The sequence below is a fragment of the Sinocyclocheilus grahami genome, unplaced genomic scaffold (genome assembly GCF_001515645.1).
Source record: "Sinocyclocheilus grahami isolate Dianchi unplaced genomic scaffold, SAMN03320097.WGS_v1.1 scaffold125.1, whole genome shotgun sequence".
NCBI classification, from domain to species: domain Eukaryota; kingdom Metazoa; phylum Chordata; class Actinopteri; order Cypriniformes; family Cyprinidae; genus Sinocyclocheilus; species Sinocyclocheilus grahami.
Window position 1 is genome coordinate 29,967 of NW_015505304.1, and position 18,715 is coordinate 48,681.

General features: G+C 35.4%; 1 protein-coding gene across 7 annotated transcripts; it reads right to left on the bottom strand.

Moving 5' to 3' along the window:
• Positions 1–739: 739 nt before the first annotated feature.
• Positions 740–14,339, bottom strand: LOC107590143 (zinc finger and SCAN domain-containing protein 21-like). 7 transcript variants are annotated; one of them, XR_001609748.1, is made up of 7 exons: positions 14,055–14,338; positions 13,288–13,742; positions 13,112–13,176; positions 3,393–3,509; positions 1,703–1,821; positions 1,136–1,569; positions 740–956 (listed from the first exon to the last, which is right to left on the bottom strand). XR_001609748.1 is itself a non-coding variant. In XM_016278745.1 (7 exons), the coding sequence occupies exons 1-7, from the start codon at positions 8,112–8,114 to the stop codon at positions 1,190–1,192; spliced, it is 1,317 nt and encodes a 438-aa protein (XP_016134231.1). In that variant the 5' UTR covers positions 8,115–8,200; the 3' UTR covers positions 740–1,189. The 7 variants fall into 7 exon arrangements, 5 of the variants coding, with proteins under 5 accessions (XP_016134231.1, XP_016134230.1, XP_016134234.1 ...); XM_016278745.1 differs by lacking the exons at positions 13,112–13,176; positions 13,288–13,742; positions 14,055–14,338 and adding exons at positions 6,418–6,482; positions 6,597–6,733; positions 7,329–7,646; positions 7,934–8,200 and having other exon boundaries at positions 740–1,569; XM_016278744.1 differs by having other exon boundaries at positions 740–1,569.
• Between the last annotated feature and the right edge of the window lie 4,376 nt (positions 14,340–18,715).

The window sequence follows — 18,715 nt, forward strand, 5'->3', positions numbered from 1 at the left end:
TAAAATTTCTGTGCAAAAAAACAAAAAGGTAAAATCTTTTTTTTTTAAAGACAGGAGGAGGAGATGTTCTTACTGCTTAATGATTTCTGAAGAATGTCGAGTTTTTGGTGAATCCTGGTTGTTAGATTTGTCTTGTACTGGATTAATGACTATTATTAGTCTCCTCCTAAAATTACTGCAGATTGTGATTTGATTGTAATGCAGGGTTTTTTCTGAAAATCCTGAAGTCACATCCATTTGAAAAAAAAGGGTGAACATTTTGGGAAAACATTTTAATATGTAATGTTTATGGTTTATTGAAACATAGTCTTTTTAGATTACATTATGACACTGTGATATGATTGATCCTTTCAATGTAACTAATATGCTGAATTTAACTAATTGCTGCCCATGAACTGAACCCCATAAACCTACAAAATGTAGAATCAACATCTAATTACAATTAATAGAGTATTGCATTTTTTGCATGTTTTTTTTTTCAGTCGTAAAAGTTACTGTTTAGAAAGTAAAGATGATAAAATAAAACATGATATTTTATTCATAAGACTTTACAGACAAAATTCACCCATTAAAAAAAGGAAAAATTAATGACTATAAACTGCAGTAATGTTTATACATTCTATACTAGCAGTGAAAAAAAATAAGACCAAAAAAATGTATGAAAATGAAATGTAATATTTTATTTACTTAAAAAAAACGTAATAAATACATTAGTAAATTTTCTCATAAATATGCTAGCTAATAAAACATTTAATATTAAGTAGAAGAAACAAGATAAAATATGGAGGCATAAACAGCTTTTTTTAAGCAGAAAAAAGATTTTCTCAGTAAATGAACAAAGCGTTACATGGTTAAAATGTGAGCCATACCTCAGTTCAGATGTTTCAAGAAACTCAATTAGTCCTGCTGTGGAAAACGTACCATTGAATGTCCTTTAAGGAGCTCAGGTAAAATTTCTGTGCAAAAAAACAAAAAGGTAAAATCTTTTTTTTTTAAAGACAGGAGGAGGAGATGTTCTTCACACATCACTTTTCTAGTGGTTGTGTTTTTAATGACACTGGATCGGACCTATCGATTGAAACACCACTATTGTAAAAAAATCAGCTGCTGTCATTTTAGCCTTGAAAGTATTTACCATGACATTTCCATTTCAGTGAGCTACAGAAAACAACAGGTGCTCCTTATGATTTCATGGTGCTTGCAGAGAGATAAGAACGCATTTTTTGAAGTGTCTGTTTCTTGCGCTGGAGTCAATAAACGTCTTCCCACAGTTCTGACAGATGTGAGGTCTCTCTCCCGTGTGGATCCTGACATGTGTGTTCAGGTGACTTGATTGTCTAAAGTTTTTCCCACAAAAGTTGCAGTGGTAGGGTTTCTCTCCAGAGTGAACTCGCAGATGAATTTTCAGCAGTCCTGGTGAGCTGAACCGTCTGCGGCACACGACACACAAATACTCTCCTGTACCGTGTGGATTTCCGTGAATATCATGATGTGTTGGGTAGCTTTCAGACAGTTCCTCTTCATGCTGAACGTCTTCCAAACATATGTCAGCCAGGCTTGTCTTGGACTCTAAAAAGTGAAGTGAATTACACTTTTTAATTACCCTGTGTGTCTAAAAGAGAAGTGAAACAATATCTGACAAATCCTTTTTTTAATCAATAAATTCATTTTTAAGTAGCACTGTTCATTGAAATGACCTTACGTGTTTGTTGATCTTTATCAAGTGTCACTTCTTCAAAGTGTCTGATCTTCTTTACTCTGTGAATTTCCTCATTTTCACTCTTATTCCTCTTGTTCCTTTCCTGCTGTGATTGTAATTTACTTTGGAAAAAAAAGAAATACACGTTACTTCAGAAAGACCAGAACTTAAAACAGATGTATTGATGATATTTATTGGGAAAAAGGCTTCTCTTAAGATTCTATTTTCATTGGGTGATTCTCACAAACAAATGCCCAAATAATCTAAATGGTTAAACTTTTGACAACTGAAGTTCTGTGCTAAAAATACATTACATATTATTAAAGAAAATATGTAGCATTTTCTGAAATAGTTGTATGTTGACATCCACCATATTTTATTATTTTCTTTATCATTTCTAGTGTGTTTCCCCCCCAACTCATTACAGTAATGAAGACCCCATTGTTGGAGATGAAAATTTGAAGTAAAAGTGAATGCATTTGATTTCACTCACAGCTAAAAAAAAAAAAAAGAAGCAAAACACAAGCACACTGCATGGCACTGCATCATTCACGTTTTTATTTCAAAATTCATTAAGAGCACAATTCCAAAACTTGGTCATTGATGTAATCTAAAGTAAATGTTTAGGACATTTTTACACTGAAGTCATGGAATGAATGTGTATGTGCTAGTATTTCTGTTAGAAACTGCATGCAGTTTACTTTTTTAATGGAATATTTACATTCATGCACTTGGCAGATGTTGTAAAGCACATTAAATACACTGATTTCATCATCAAGTGTATTTTCTGGGAAACGTACCAATGGCCTTGGCACTGGCTAGTGACATACTCACATAATCTACCAGCTGAATAACAGGAATAGAAGAATATTTTTGCGCATATCTCAGTGAACATTAAAAACACCATAATGTTGAGCAGAGGAGGTGGTCGGCACTGGCTCTGGAATGACTTGATTAATGTCTTCGTTAATGTTGACTAAAACCTCCTGAAATGCTTTCTTTCTCCTGTAAGCGGCTGAATTCTCCCTCCACTTTTTCTGCTGCCTTCTCAGTTCTATTGGGTTCAGATCTTTAGCGAATTTCACTTTCCCCTGAGATTTTCGTCTTTGATATCTACAAAAATGAGAAATATCAGTGAGTCAGCGTCAAGCTGATTCTAAAAAGCTCAATCTAAAACTTTCTAAAAATGTTCACATTAAGACCACATATACGTGTGTATAATAGTTTGGTGTCTGTAAGATTTTTAGAAAGTCTCTCATGCTCACCAAGGCTGCATTTATTTAATCAAAAGTACAGTAGAACAGTAATTTTGTGAAATATTTACACAATTTAAAATAACTTTTATTTTAATATAATTTAAAAATATATATAATTAATTAATGTGATTCTTGTGCTGCTTTTTCTGGTAACCATGATACATTTTTGTCAGGATTTTGGGATTAATAGAAAATTCAAAAGCATTTCTATGAAATAGTCATTTGTAACATTACTAAATGGCTTTACCTTCATTTTTAAACTATTTAACGGATCCCTGCAAAATAAAGTATTAATAAAAAAACAAAAATGAAATCTTACTGACCCCAAACGTTTAAGTATACTTAAGTATACATGATCTGTTGTTACTATAGTACTTAATACAATGCATATGTACCTAACCTATAGTCAGGATTTCCTCATGTAAGCTGCAGTATACCTCTCTCTCTCCTTTTTCCTGCATGCCTCACGAAGCTCAGGATTCCCGTATACTTTCTGCTTGTGCTTTAGGGATCTAGCTTTTGCTGCGGCCTTCTTTCGCTCTTCATCTGCCAATCTAAACAACAAGAAAAATTTGACCTTAAAAAGAAACTATCATAAGCATTTGCCTCTTTAGGGAGGTGTCCCACTTGCCAACTCGATGTCACACCTACAGGCTATTTCAGCTAAAATCTCACTCTTTTCCGTTAGAGCTCTCTCGCATGCACAGGTTAACAAGAGAAGGTAGTTAACAGGCTAAATCACTGCCTCTGACTTACTTTGCCCTGTGAATGAGTGAGATTTTGTTTATCCATCCAGGTCTTGTCGTAGATGCAATGTAGGAAAACTCCTGAAAACGTGTTGCTACTCACTCACAATGGAAAACAATTAGTCTTAAAGTGTTGCTGGGAAAAAAATGGCCAGATACAAACAGGACTTTTTCCACTGGTCAATTCCTAGGCCACGAATGTACGACTGAGAGATGAAATCAGACATGTTGGATATTGTCAGAGACTAGCAGGGCCATTAAAGTGCCCCTATTATGGATTTTTGAAAATGACCTTTCATGCAGTGTGTAACACAGGTCTAAGTGAATGAAAACATCCTGCAAAATTTTTAATCTGAAAGTGCACCGTGTATAAAGTTATTGTCTCTCAAAAGAAAGAGTTGACTCTGAATCATTGAAACGAGTCTTTTTAAAAGGAATCCCAAGCAGTTTCATGTTGACGTCAACATGAAACATTAGCATATTGTCTGCCCACTTGGTCTTTTCGCGTTGGTCTGAATGAAAATGCAAATTCATTCTTTGCCACTAGGTGCCACTTTTGGAGCATTAAAAATTGCGGTTTCCCCAGTAGCGCTCACAAATGCTGCTTTATCAGGCATTACAGGCATGATGAAATGAAAATGAGACCAATCGGACCAATCACCGCAGATTAGCATCACACAAAGTAGGGGTTTGGAAAAATGAATAGATGAGCGAATCGTTTTGGAGTCGTTGAGCAAGTAAGGTAAAAAAATAAATGCATATTATAAGACAATGAAAGTGTTTTTTGACCTTGCATGCATGTCAACCTGTTGTTGGGGACTCCCAAAACCAAAATATGAACCTTTCATTACCCATAATAGGGGCACTTTATCTCCGCAGGATGTTGAGTCACCGAGGCTATTAGCACCCACCTGCTGAGGGATGCGGCCACACACACATCAAACTACCTGTAAATTTGCTGAAAAACTGGCTAGTGGGATGCCAGCCCCTGCATTCACATGCTTAATACTTAAAAGGAGTGTGCAGTCTAGCGACAATTAATTTATTGCTTAAATTAATAATAACGTTCAAAATTTGTGGGTCCGTAAGATTTTTTTTAAATCAATACTTTCATCCAGCAATGAAGCATTAAACTGGTCAACAGTGACGGTACATTTATAATGTTACAAAAGATTTTCTTTCAAACAAAGGAATTTCTTTTGATCAAATAATTGCAAATCCACATATAAGAAAGGTTCACTGAAGACTGGAGTAATGGCTGCTGAAAATTCAAATAAATTACATTCTAAAATATATGAAAATAGAAAAAAGTCATTTCAAATTGTAAAACTATTTTACAACATAAGTGTTTTGACTGCATTTTTGATCAAATCTAATGGATCCCAAACTTTTGAACAATAGTGTTTCATTTATTTAATAATGTTTAGGTAAAAGTATTAACATTAATTATACTTTAACATTAAGCTCTGACTGATGTAATCTAGCGCTCACATTCCAGTTTAAACTATGCTGAGCTTGAGAAATGATTGAAAAATATGTGCAACAGTAAAGAAAGTCACTGACTGAAATTAGAAGCAATAACAACAGTAATAGCATTAAGAGTAAAGTAACATGACTATGGTGTGCTTGATCTAGAAATGTTTTGATGCGTAAGTGAGAATCACCCAGGATGAGCAGCACAAAACAAAAGCATCAAAAACCCTTCAATGGCCACTTAGGTTTATTTGAAAGTAATTTTTTTTTTTAGATATTGTTTTGAATGTTTTTATAACAATGCAGACAGACTGAAAGAGAAACTAAATCATATTTAAGAAATAAATGTTTGCAGATTTTGAGAAAAATACATATATTTGTGTGTGTATATATATATATATTTGTCTCAACATCTGCAAAGGGTAATTAAATGTAACAAATCATGTGTAAAAGTTTATAATCTTTTGTTGGAAAATGAACTTTAATAAATTGCCTTAATCTTTAAAAACAACTGAGAAGGCAGTGTTCAAACTAGTGATCAAACATTTTTCAAAAATCACCTCTCAATAAATTACATGGATTTCTGCTTCTCGTAAATACTACTGTGTATTTTGTACATTATGTTTTGACAGACATTGATGCAGTGAAATTCAAATGATGTGGATTTGAAAACAGATGAATGGTAAGGTAATAATTATTTATTTCTTAGCCAGTAAATATTCAGTGAAGAGTCCATGAGTGTGTTATGTCGATGTTTTTAGATGTAATATTTCAGCCGACAGCCAGCCTTCATTTTTGACGGATGGGATAATGTGCATGAGTGGTGAGCAATGTTTGATTTCTTAGTTAAGTGAAATACTTTTTGCGTAATTCATTATACCTATAAACAGGATGAAGTTTATTTTGTGGCTTAAATAAATCACGTTTGACCTGTCAAAAATGTTACATTCAGCTGTCGTAAATTAATTGATTTTGAATATCAAGGGTTTTTTTTTTTAAACAGCAAAGTTGTTTTATCGTCTCATCACTTTTTTTTATTCAAACCCATAAAAATGAAGATCTTGTTGTAAATAATAGTGAAAAATCACTGTTTTTCCATTACTGCTCTTTAGCAGATTTTGACTCAAATTACATTTTTGACAGGCGAAGGATTTGTGTAGTCTAGCTAGTGCATGTTTGATTTCACTACAAAATGTCAACTCTAATCGGCACAGATGAAACTCTTAAGAGTATATTCGAGTACCTTGCTCTTATCTGGGCCAGCTCCATCCGATGCTTCGTCAACATCTCTTGTTTTCTGAGGGGCAGCTGTAAAACAATGACATCCATCAACTCACATTTTTGTATAAGGGTGTTTTATAATACAATGAGAATAATAATATTTCACTTTAGGAGACATTTTGCACATATAGACAGACTTACATTAAATGTTTGTCTCTCATGTCTGGGGAAGCCAACGTGGCTAACTTTGACTTTGTTGACGTCACTGGAAGCATCGCTGGCCCCTGAATCATCCAAATCTTGTTTTGTGATGTTCTGCTGTATTTGGCAGGTGGTACCTGTTTCAGTATTAGTCTCAGGCTCATTCTTAATTCGAGCTGCTTTGTTAATAAAGAGAAAATGATTCTCACCGCTGTCCATCACTTGGGTTTCAGTGTCTTTGCTTGGCATCTGATCATGATAAATGTCCACACATGGTGATAAAGATGCTGATTCACCGCACACAGGCATGTCCTCTTCATTCTCCTCGGGCTGTGTATAAACTTCTAGTTTCATATGCATTTCTGTATCTTTCAAGTCAGGTTCAGATCTCCATTCCTCTGAAAATGTCTGGGTGTATTTCTGTCCTTGAGTCTCGGTGGAGCAAGGCTGCGTTTCTATACGAATAAACATAGTAAATAAGCAGACCTAAAGATCATTAGCTGTAAAACAATGTTAGGTGTGTAATGTATATATGACAAGAGTATATTAGCAAAACTAATACGTGTGTAAAAAAAGATGGCATGCTAACGTTAAACCTCAATGAGCTGTAAACTATTTAAAGAGGTGTGACTGATTTAAAGTGCTTAGGTAAACACATTTAAGTCTAAATTATGTATGTTTATGAAAACCATACCATGACACTAATAAGTATTGGTATTTGGCAGGTGGTACCTGTTTCAGTATTAGTCTCAGGCTCATTCTTAATTCGAGCTGCTTTGTTAATAAAGAGAAAATGATTCTCACCGCTGTCCATCACTTGGGTTTCAGTGTCTTTGCTTGGCATCTGATCATGATAAATGTCCACACATGGTGATAAAGATGCTGATTCACCGCACACAGGCATGTCCTCTTCATTCTCCTCGGGCTGTGTATAAACTTCTAGTTTCATATGCATCTCTGTATCTTTCAAGTCATGTTCAGATCTCCATTCCTCTGAAAATGTCTGGGTGTATTTCTGTCCTTGAGTCTCGGTGGAGCAAGGCTGCGTTTCTATACGAATAAACATAGTAAATAAGCAGACCTAAAGATCATAAGCTGTAAAACAATGTTAGGTGTGTAATGTATATATGACAAGAGTATATTAGCAAAACTAATACGTGTGTAAAAAAAGATGGCATGCTAACGTTAAACCTCAATGAGCTGTAAACTATTTAAAGAGGTGTGACTGATTTAAAGTGCTTAGGTAAACACATTTAAGTCTAAATTATGTATGTTTATGAAAACCATACCATGACACTAATAAGTATTGGAATCAGATTTAGGGTGAACTGACTAACCAGAGTCCATCTGAACTCCTGCCTGCTGCAGTCTCCTCTTGAGCAGCTCAATCTCCAGTCTGGAGCGACAAATCTCCTCATTATACTCTGAAAAGATGTCTTCCACAGCCTTAAATATCTCCTGCGCAGCTAATGTTAATCTCTCTGTCAGAAAAACACTTAAAATCTGCAGTTTAGACATTGTGCGTTGATCAAATGTCACTGAAGGGTCTATCCATCTCTTATTTCCACATCCATAACATTTCTCGTCGGTTGTTTTGTCTGCGTTTATCCTGCTGTAGCTCATTAACTATTAGTGCCACCTGCTGGTCTGGATGTGCATCTCTGCTTTGTATATAAATATATAGTCTCTCTCTCTCTATATATACACACACACACACTACTGTTTTCTACATAAAATACATACTTATTTTATATTTCAAAATAAATCTGTTATCAGTGACTAATGGCAAATTACCACTGGTTAATTGATCAATTTATTAGTTTTGCCACAAAAAAAACGATAAAGTGAAAATATCTGACTGTTGAATGATTTGATTTACCAGTCAGAATCAATATTTCCAGAGAGCTGTAAAATAATGTTTTCCTTTAATGACTGTTCATCTTTGTTAAAAAGCCCTTTTGGTCCATTACAAACTAGAATTGGTAACTCAGTGGACATCTCGCTACCAGACCATGTCGTTCCAAGAATTTAAGATTTGAGGAACAAATACACGCCAAATAATCTCTCTCTCTTTCTGTCTCTCCTCAGCAAACCAACTCACACCCTTCGCCTTCAAAATAACATCTCACATCAATTTATTCTTCCTTTGCTTTCTGTTACCATGGAAACATGAATGTAATAGTATCTCTTATAACACATTTATGGTAGTTGTTATGAAAAATAGGAACCTAAACACATTGAACCTATAATGACTGTAATAAAAAGGGATTGTCTTATTTCTCCTATATATTATTTACCATCTAAAAAAATTCCACCAAAATACCATTATCATTAGTTTGTGTTACTGTACTGAAGCCATGGCAAAACATTGTAATAAGGGCCTTTAGACTTTGATGGCAACCAAATCACCTAAGCTATTCTTCCAACAGTCTTTACAAAAAGGTTTATAAAGCATTTTTATAATATCACCTGAAAGGATCAAATATTAGCCTTCAATTCTGACACTTAAATAATAATTTATGCCATGTCAGATGAGGAAAAAATGTAAAATTCCACATGCAGATAGGAGTTTCTGGAGTATGTGCTGTGTTTATAGTACTGCTCTCAGGTTTATAGTACTGGCAGTAGATAGTGAAGAATGTCCTTTTTTATTTCTGAGAATAATTTTTCAAAATATAATATTATTATAATTCATAAAAAGCCTCTAGGACTTTACTATAATTGGCCAGAATAAAATCCAGCATCAATTGTGAGCACAACTAATGCATGTTATTTCTGACAGATATATTTTATAAAATGTAAATTAAATGTACATTTCAATTAATTTTACTTCAATTACACCACACTAGAGAAAGGGGTAGAAATATAGGTATAAATATTATTTTTTATTGTCTTGTATTATTAATGTTTTAAACTTATCTTCATCAACAGAAGAGTTTACAGGTCCATGAAATATGTGGACTGGATCCACTAGTTCAACATCATAAGTCTTGGGCCAGGAAAAAAAACTGCTGACTCCATGTGGCTCCAGAAACTTCATTCGGAGTCCTTCGTCAGAGACATCAAGAACTTCTACCACTTGGTTTCAAGCATCACTTGGTTGGGTGGGTTTACAGGACAGCATAATCCCTGAGAATTTCTATCTGCAAATCCTGAAATTACACAATAATAAATACCACTTTACCAAGAGCCATCATTTTTTTTAAAGCTGGGCGCCATTCCAATAAAATTCACAAATTCCCAGCCCATTGTCTTCCAAAGATATAACAGCACAATTAAAAGTGATCCCTGGCCCCGTTTTCATAATGCTTGCTTCATGTTAAGTTCACCTTAAGTTAAAATTACTTCTGCAGCTTTATCTAAGTCTTAAAGTTGCAGTCAGTAAAGTTTTGCCTCTTTGTCGCCACCTCTGTTTGAAAACCTGCAATTGCAGCTGTGTGTGGAATTATCTACCTTGCGTGGGTTGTGCAGTGGCACGGCTCCAGCGTGGATGAATCTAATATTTTGAGGAGTATGTGTGGCACTCAGTCACCGCACCGGTGTGGATATTGTACTTTGCACTCACAGATTCTAGGCTACGTCTTGGAATATACCACTCGAATAAGAATTTTCACCAGATATTGTCACAGTATAGAATTTTATAGCCTTATATTTTTAACCTGAAATCAGATCTTGTACAAATACAATAAAAATATGGAAAAGGAAAGTATCAAGAGTACATTGTATGTTCAAGTTGGAACCATTATGGAGCCCTTACCTGAGTTAAGTTTCATCTAGAGACCTTTTTGTTTATTAGGAAGTTGGTTGTCTTCACTTAGAGTAGAATTATGAAGTAAGGTGTTCTTTTCTTCAGTCACAGGCCAGTATAAATCAACTATTTTAGCATCCAAGTTCAAGGCATGTCGTTGCCAAGGAAGGACATAATTCGAGTTGGAACACTGGCTTCCATCTTCAACATTCATACACCCACCACAGTAACATTAATACAGGCGAGTATACAGGACCCCAAGAGAAACACACCATACAGAATGGAGTAAACGAGTTTCATGCTGAATTTCACCTAGTTTAACCAGGTTTGTAAGGAAGTTCTTGTAATACTTTAGGATAACGATTATGATTATGATTACGATTACAAGCAGTGAGAATTCTGTTCAGGCTCTAAAGCTTCAGTAAAACTCCAGTACAATATTCACAGCGACAAGACAACAAGTCCATCCAATGCTGATGAAGAACATATGAAGGTCGAAGCTATGAGAAAGTAGGAAAGGGTGCGACATTATTTTCTTGATTTTCCAGCTTCCAGACTTCATAGGCCTTCTGTAGAGAGATCTTCATGAGGAATCTTTGTTGCTGTTTCTTTATGTAAGGAAGTTATTGTGATACCTTAGGATTCAATAGAAAGTAACTATATTGTTCACAGCATCCATGCAAGTGATATCAGACCTTCGTTTTTTACGTAAACTTTCATTGGATGAGGACTTTGATAATTTAGTGAGATATGCTGGACAAAGATTAAAGCGTCTTTGCTAAAATGTGTTGCATTCTGTACTTTTTGGCAACCAACAAACTAGTGACAATCAGGCTCTGCTTCTTCAAGGATGCAGTATCCTTCTATAGAGCTTCAAATGTGGATTGAAGTTCTTTTTGAAGCGGGCCATCGAAATCTATTCATCGTCAAGCTTTTTTCAGACCTCTAGCTTTCAAAGCTGCTTGTTTATGAGGAGCACAGCAATGGATGAAGTCTGTTACAATGTCCAACTTTTCTGCATCAGCCGGAATTTTTTCCCTCATCCGTAACACTGCCATTCGTTTTGCAGACTTAGATCCAGCTGTACGATTTAGAGCCAAAATTTGTATGTGGAGTGTCAGTAAGATTTGTCTTGTTTCTTTTTTCCCTCTTTCGCGATGCATCTCTTTCACGAATTTGTCTTTTTTTCTCTGCTCCCATCCTCTCTCTCTCTTCTCTTTTTTTTATCCTATCATACTCTCGTTTCTTCATCCTCTCTTCTTCTGTTAAGGCTTTTGTTTTTTTAGGTGGCAGAGGGTTATCATCAGCTTTGCACTGATGTAACTTCTTTTTGGTTCTGAATCTTCGCTGTCGCTCACGGTTATTATCCTTATCAATTTCTACAGCAGCAGCAGTCCTCTTTCTTCTATACTCTCTTGCTCTTGCAGCTTCAAAAGCTTTGAACTCAGCAAATTTTACAGGGTCTTTTTTCAAATGATCCCTCCAGGCCTGACTGTATCTTGCATTTTCGGGTTTCTGCTCGTCAGATTTTGACACTTCATCCTGACAGACAGATGGTTGACTTTTCTTACTTTTACACTCAGAGTGACAGGACTGGATTTTCAAAGACATTCTGAAACAAAATTATATATTATATTATATATATCATATCACAGACAATTTGGATGAACACAGGGATTCATCTCAAGATCATTCATTACATAACAGTCCATCTACTGCTAAAATTATGAGAAGAAAAAGAATAGAATTATTAATTCAAATCAAGAATGTTAGAATCAGAACGTGAATGCATCGTTTGTGCATAAAAAAAACTGTCAAAACTGCAAAGTTTTTTAATTGGATTGGCATTTATTCTCTTTAGCATGCAGTGTGAAGTACTTCAAGTGAAGAACAAATTTATACATAACATGTGTTATGTATTAGATACATTATCATCTCTGACAGATAACATATTGAAACAACTCAGGCCGCCATTTTCTCCTTCTTTTCAGAAAGCGATGACAGTCAAAACATCCAGTAATGTGGGTTTTCAAGGAAATCCACGTTCTCTCTGGACCTCTGCTTCTCATAAATACTACTGTGTATTTTGCATGTTATTTTTTGACAGACATCGATGTACTGATTTTTAAATCATGTGAATTTGAAAACAGATGAATGATAAGGTAATAATTATTTTTAGACTCAAGTATTCAGTGAAGAGATTGATGCCCATGAGAGTGTTATGTTGATGTTTTAAGTTTTAATATTCCAACCAGCAGCCAGCCTAAGTTTTTGACAGACATGAAATCATACATGAACTATGTTTGATTATAAAAAGTGCCAGAGACATTTGAAATGCTTTTGCAAAGTTAATTATGCTTATTCTATGGAATTAAGTTTATTTTGTAGCTTAAATACAAATAAAAGAAGAAAAAAAACATGTTACTTAGAGATGTTGTGTTATGTTTAGCTTGTAAAAACATGCTACATTCAGCTGATGTACATTGGTTGACTTTAAAATTCAAGCTAATTTTTTTAGTTATTTATTGATTTATTTTTACCAAGAAAGGAGTGGTTTTGATGCACAAAGTTGTTTTCATTGTATCTTATAACAAAAATATTTTATTTAAACCAATGAAGATGCAGATCTTGTTGTAAAAAAATAGTGAAAAATCCCTTTTTTTTTTTTAACTGTTGTTCCATTATTACCCCTTAGCAGATTTTGTCTTAACTACAACATTTCAACTCAAATAGGCACAGATGAAAAGTAAAAAATGAATTGAAGTACCTCTCTCTTATCTGGGCCAGCTCCATCCAATGCTGCGTCAACATCTCTTGATTTCTGAGGGGCAGCTGTAAAGCAATGACATCTCACATTTAAGGATAAAAGTGTCTTATAATTCAACAAAAATAGTAATACTTCACTTTAAAAGACATTTATTTTGCACATATCGACAGACTTACATTAAATGTTTGTCTCTCATGTCTGGGGAAGCCAACGTGGCTAACTTTGACTTTGTTGACGTCACTGGAAGCATCGCTGGCCCCTGAATCATCCAAATCTTGTTTTGTGATGTTCTGCTGTATTTGGCAGGTGGTACCTGTTTCAGTATTAGTCTCAGGCTCATTCTTAATTCGAGCTGCTTTGTTAATAAAGAGAAAATGATTCTCACCGCTGTCCATCACTTGGGTTTCAGTGTCTTTGCTTGGCATCTGATCATGATAAATGTCCACACATGGTGATAAAGATGCTGATTCACCGCACACAGGCATGTCCTCTTCATTCTCCTCCTCCTTTGTACAAATATCTAGGATCATATGCATTGCAGTATCCTTCAAGTCATGTTCAGATCTCCATTCCTCTGAAAATGTCTGGGTGTATTTCTGTCCTTGAGTCTCAGTGGAGCAAAGCTGTGTTACTACATAAATAAACAAACATTCAGTTCTTAAAGATTATAAGTGGTGGGTGTCAGGTGTATATATATATGAAAAACGTAAATTAGTAAAACTGTACGTGGTGAATAACAAAGACCACTGCATAATAAAAAAAAATGGCAAAGTGTTGTTCTTCATTGGCTCTTTTGGCATGATCTAAACATCTCATTGATCTAATATTAACACTTTTTAAAGGGCTGTGGTAAAAGCATTTAAGTCTTAATTATTTATGTTTATGAAAACCATACCATGACACTAATAAGTATTGGAATCAGATTTAGGGTGAACTGACTAACCAGAGTCCATCTGAACTCCTGCCTGCTGCAGTCTCCTCTTGAGCAGCTCAATCTCCAGTCTGGAGCGACAAATCTCCTCATTATACTCTGAAAAGATGTCTTCCACAGCCTTAAATATCTCCTGCGCAGCTAATGTTAATCTCTCTGTCAGAAAAACACTTAAAATCTGCAGTTTAGACATTGTGCGTTGATCAAATGTCACTGAAGGGTCTATCCATCTCTTATTTCCACATCCATAACAAAGGTATTTCTCGTCTGTCGTTTTGTCTGCGTTCATCCTGCTGTAGCTTGTTAATAATCAGCGCCACCTGCTGGTCTGGATGTGCGCTGAACAAATGAACAGTTAAAGAGTCCTTTGGTCCATTACAAACTATAAATCAAAATCTTTAGATAACACACTGGACATCTGCCTACCAGACCATATGATTTTGATTCAAGAGTTCAAGGTTTGAGGAACAAATACATACGCGGCATAATCTCTCTCTCCCCCCAAAACAACAACTCGTATCCTTTTTTCTTCCTCTCCCAGTCACTTTCTGTTATCATGAAAACATGAATGTAATAGGATATCTAATAATACATTTATGGTTTGAATGGAAATAGCAATCTAAACATATTTAGGCAGTATAATGACTTTTCCATCATACTTTCCATAGAAAAACATTTCCACCAAAATACCATCATTACAGTTCGTGTTAGCCTACTGTACTAAATTTTAAGAAGGGCCATTAGATTTAGATGACAACCAAATCAAACGAGCTTTTCTTTCAACCGTCTTTAGAAACAGGCTTATAAAACCTTTTTTAAAAAATCACCTAAAAGGAGTTCAAATATTAGAAATTGCCTAGATACTCTAAAATATTGACACTTGAATAACAAGAATTTATGCCACGTCAGGGGAGAAAAATTGTACAATTGCACATGCACTCAAACACACAGGAGTTCCTGGAGTGTGTGTGCAGTTGAGAGCAGGTTTATAGTGCAGTGGATGGTGAAGAATAAGTCATTGTTTGACAGGGCCAGCTGTCCGCTCCACTCTTCCTCACGACAGGCCTTGCCTAGCCACCTGCCTACTATTCTCCAACTATGGTCACAAACTCTCTCTTCAGACCACCTCAGATTAGTGCCAAACACATTACTTTATTGCTAATTGCCATTTTGTATTGTTCAGTAAAAAAAAAAAAAGTAGCCAGTTGCTCTTGAATATCATGACAAAGAATATGCACTACCGTTCATAAATTTGACGTCAATACAGTTTATTTTTTATATATTTTATTATACTTTTATTTGTATTTTATATTTTTTTAAACAAATGAATACTTTTATTCAGCCAGGATGCATTAAATTGATCAAAAGTGACAGTACAGTCTGTCTCAAATCCTGAAAAAATTGTCACAGTTTCACAAATTGTCACTTGAGCACCAAATCAGCATTTTAGAATGATTTCTGAAGGATCATATGACACTGAAGCCTGGAGTAATGGCTGCTGAAAAATCATATTTGTGAAGTAAGCAAGTAAACAAATAAATAAACAGATATTTTGAATAGTATTACTGTTTTTACTGTGCAGCCTTGTTGAGCATGATACTTTTTAAAAACAAAATTTAGAAGGTTGTGTGTGTGTGAGAGATGAGCACATTTCGTTTAATAAATAAATAAAAACATGCTAAACATTTTTTAAATCATCTGCACATTTTAATCTACTGTACGAAAGAACATAAAATACTCAAATTTCTTAGAATGTATCATGAAAAAATATCAGTGGGTTGTTTTCAATTATGGGTTGCATCAGCATTGCAAATCAGTCAGAACTCTTTGGGTTATTTAAAACACAATGATCCAAGCAAGATTGGAAAAAAACAGCTTAGTGTCTGAGCAGTGACACATCAGATGCCACTGTGCTGGCACGAACATGCCACAGACAAGTCAGCACAACTACTACATAACTGTCATTCTGTGTCATCCCAACGCCCTACAAAAACTCTCTGCAGCATGCCATTCTATACTGGCGACTCGTAAAACTCGGTTCTGTCAAAAACAAGCCTTCATGCTTTGAAACAATGAGTATGAAGGTTGTGTTATGATTTTGTAGGAAGCTGCCTTGACTGGAACCTGTCTTTGTTCATCAAGTTATTGAAGCCAGGGATATGCCTGGTATCTGTGTCACTTTCCTAGATTTGCATTCCAGTGACTGGGATGTTTACACTAGATTCTGTTTATGTCTCTTCAAGTAAGAGTAACCGTATCTGCATCATGGGCATTCTCACCCCGTCTTCAATGTTGTCTAACTATTTGGTCTCTCCAGAAACCAGAGTGCTAAATTTGTGCTCCTGATGACATGGGAGAAGGTCACTGGAGCCCAGAGTCAGATATAAACAATGAGGGACGAACAGAGAAGCTTGTAGACCATATTTTTACTCACCGATAAAGCCTGGGACGAGGCTCAACTTTCCTTAACGTCCCAACTGGAATCCAGACATGGAAGACAAACAAAATTAGGACCATTGCCGGCATAGTTTCCACAGAAAACATTTGAATACGGTCCCACCCCGGCCCCACCTTTTCAAACGAATGTCATATGCAAATAATTATCACAAATGTTTATATAAAAAAGCGTCTTGATTTCTATGCATTCATCTATGGAATGATCGCCGTTAACTGCTGAGAATGAAAAATATCCTCCGATATACTGGAATGAGGACGATGCATGTCTTTGAAATCTATATTTCAAATTCCAAAGACTAATAGTAGCTTCATTCACTGTAGAGAAAAGTATTTAAAGGATGCTATTCCTGGATGTTCATGGCATTGAGGCATCAGTGTAGGTCTGTGGGTGACAATCAAATGGAATTCAGCTGGAACACACACCCTGTTATGTGGAAAACACAGAATAGACATCCAAACTTGATCTTGACCGGCACTGCAAACGATTCATAGGGAGGTCAAAGGTGGTCCATTTTTAGCATTAATTGCCCTACACTATGAGAAAATGCAGAGCTCTTTTTTCCATAAAGTCTCTTGAAGGGAATTGTAGAGTGTTACAGGGTTTAATGGGTTTGTCAGCTGTTCTATGATGCTCTTGTCAAGAGGTGTTTCCACCAGCTTCCTACATGGACAGTCGCCATGATGGTGCTCTTAGAAAGTGATGTATCGTTAACGGATTGTCTGGTCTATTTAAATGACCCATGAGGGGCTGCAGTAACATTGCCACAGTTTAAGAAGAAGATTAATAGTTTGCCATATGACTTTGGTACTGTTGTAGAATAAGCTACATGCTAATTTGACACAGTATGGCTTATGGAAATAATTTATCTCTAAATGAGCTGAACGAAAGGATGACATTTCTGATGTTACAAAAAATGAAAGGAATTACCTGTAAATATATTAGTTTCCATTAGGACATAACACACACTACAGTTCAAATTTAATATTATACAGTTCAAAGTCAAACTTATAATCAGCAAGAAAGCATTACATTCAAATTCTAAAAAAGTTTCACAGTTTCCACAAAAATATTCCTGCACAACTGTTTTCAACATTGACAATATTAAGTAATATTTCTTGAGTACCAAATCAGCACACAATATAGCCTATTTAAATAAATTGTAGTTATTTTAAATGGTAATTATATTTTAGATTATGACTGTAATAATATTTTAGAATATTACTGTATTTATAGTTTTAATCAAATAAATGCAGCCCTGGTGAATATACGACGATTGCAAAATGAATCACTTTTTCAATTCCGAGGCGTTGAGAATCGAGAGTCGAATCCAAAGTGTAGTCGACTTATCTGAAAGGCCAGATGTGTCCGGGTATCACATGACTTTACCCATTACATCGAACAGAGAACACAGGCAGAAGGCTAAATGATCGTAACACACTTGACTATATGACTCGTGTATTTGAAAAAGAGGTAAAGTCAACACATATTTAAATCTGAAAACAAGGTGGCGACAAAGTTTATTCATTTCAGACTAGTGATGCAAAGTCAGATTCATTTCCGCGAACCGGTTCTTTTCGGACAGTTTGACTCATTGAACCGGTTCAAAAAGCCGATTAATCGGTTCCTGGAGTTATCAAGCAATGATGTCACTATGCAGAACAACTTAAAAAAAAAAAGTTATTTGTTTGCTGATTATTGCCTTTCATTCACTTAAAGCTGCAGTCCGTAAGTTTTGCCTCTTTGTCGCCATCTCTGTTTGAAAACCTGCAATTGCAGCTGTGTGCGGAATTATCTTCCGTGCGTGGGTTGTGCGGCTGCACGGCTCCAGCGCAGATGAATCTAATATTTTGAAGTGAATGTGTGGCAGTCAGTCACCGCACCGGTGTGGATATTTAATGTACTTTACAATCACAGATTCTAGCCTACTTCTTGGAATATATGATCCAGATAATACATTTCACCATATATTGTCATCTGAACAAGTAAGTAACAAGTCTGCCACGTTTGTTCTGACCAACTGAGGAAAAAATCATTACAATAAATCGCGCTACCAATGGTGATTTAATTTAAAGATCGGTTAGCTCATATCACATCAAACCGTGCAAATTATTGTTATACTTTATTTTCAAATTATTAATGTTAACAACATCAGCATTGCGTGACTATGACTCAAATATTGATTTCGGGTCATTTTTAGTGAAGGACTGCAGCTTTA

Coding starts and splice junctions, on each gene's coding strand:
- LOC107590143 (XM_016278744.1), bottom strand. CDS start 14,331: ATGAACGCAGACAAAACGACAGACGAGAAATACCTTTGTTATGGATGT. Junction 13,743..14,054: donor AGGAGTTCAGATGGACTCTG/GTTAGTCAGTTC, acceptor TTATTTATGTAG/TAACACAGCTTTGCTCCACT. Junction 13,177..13,287: donor ATGAGAGACAAACATTTAAT/GTAAGTCTGTCG, acceptor ATTGCTTTACAG/CTGCCCCTCAGAAATCAAGA.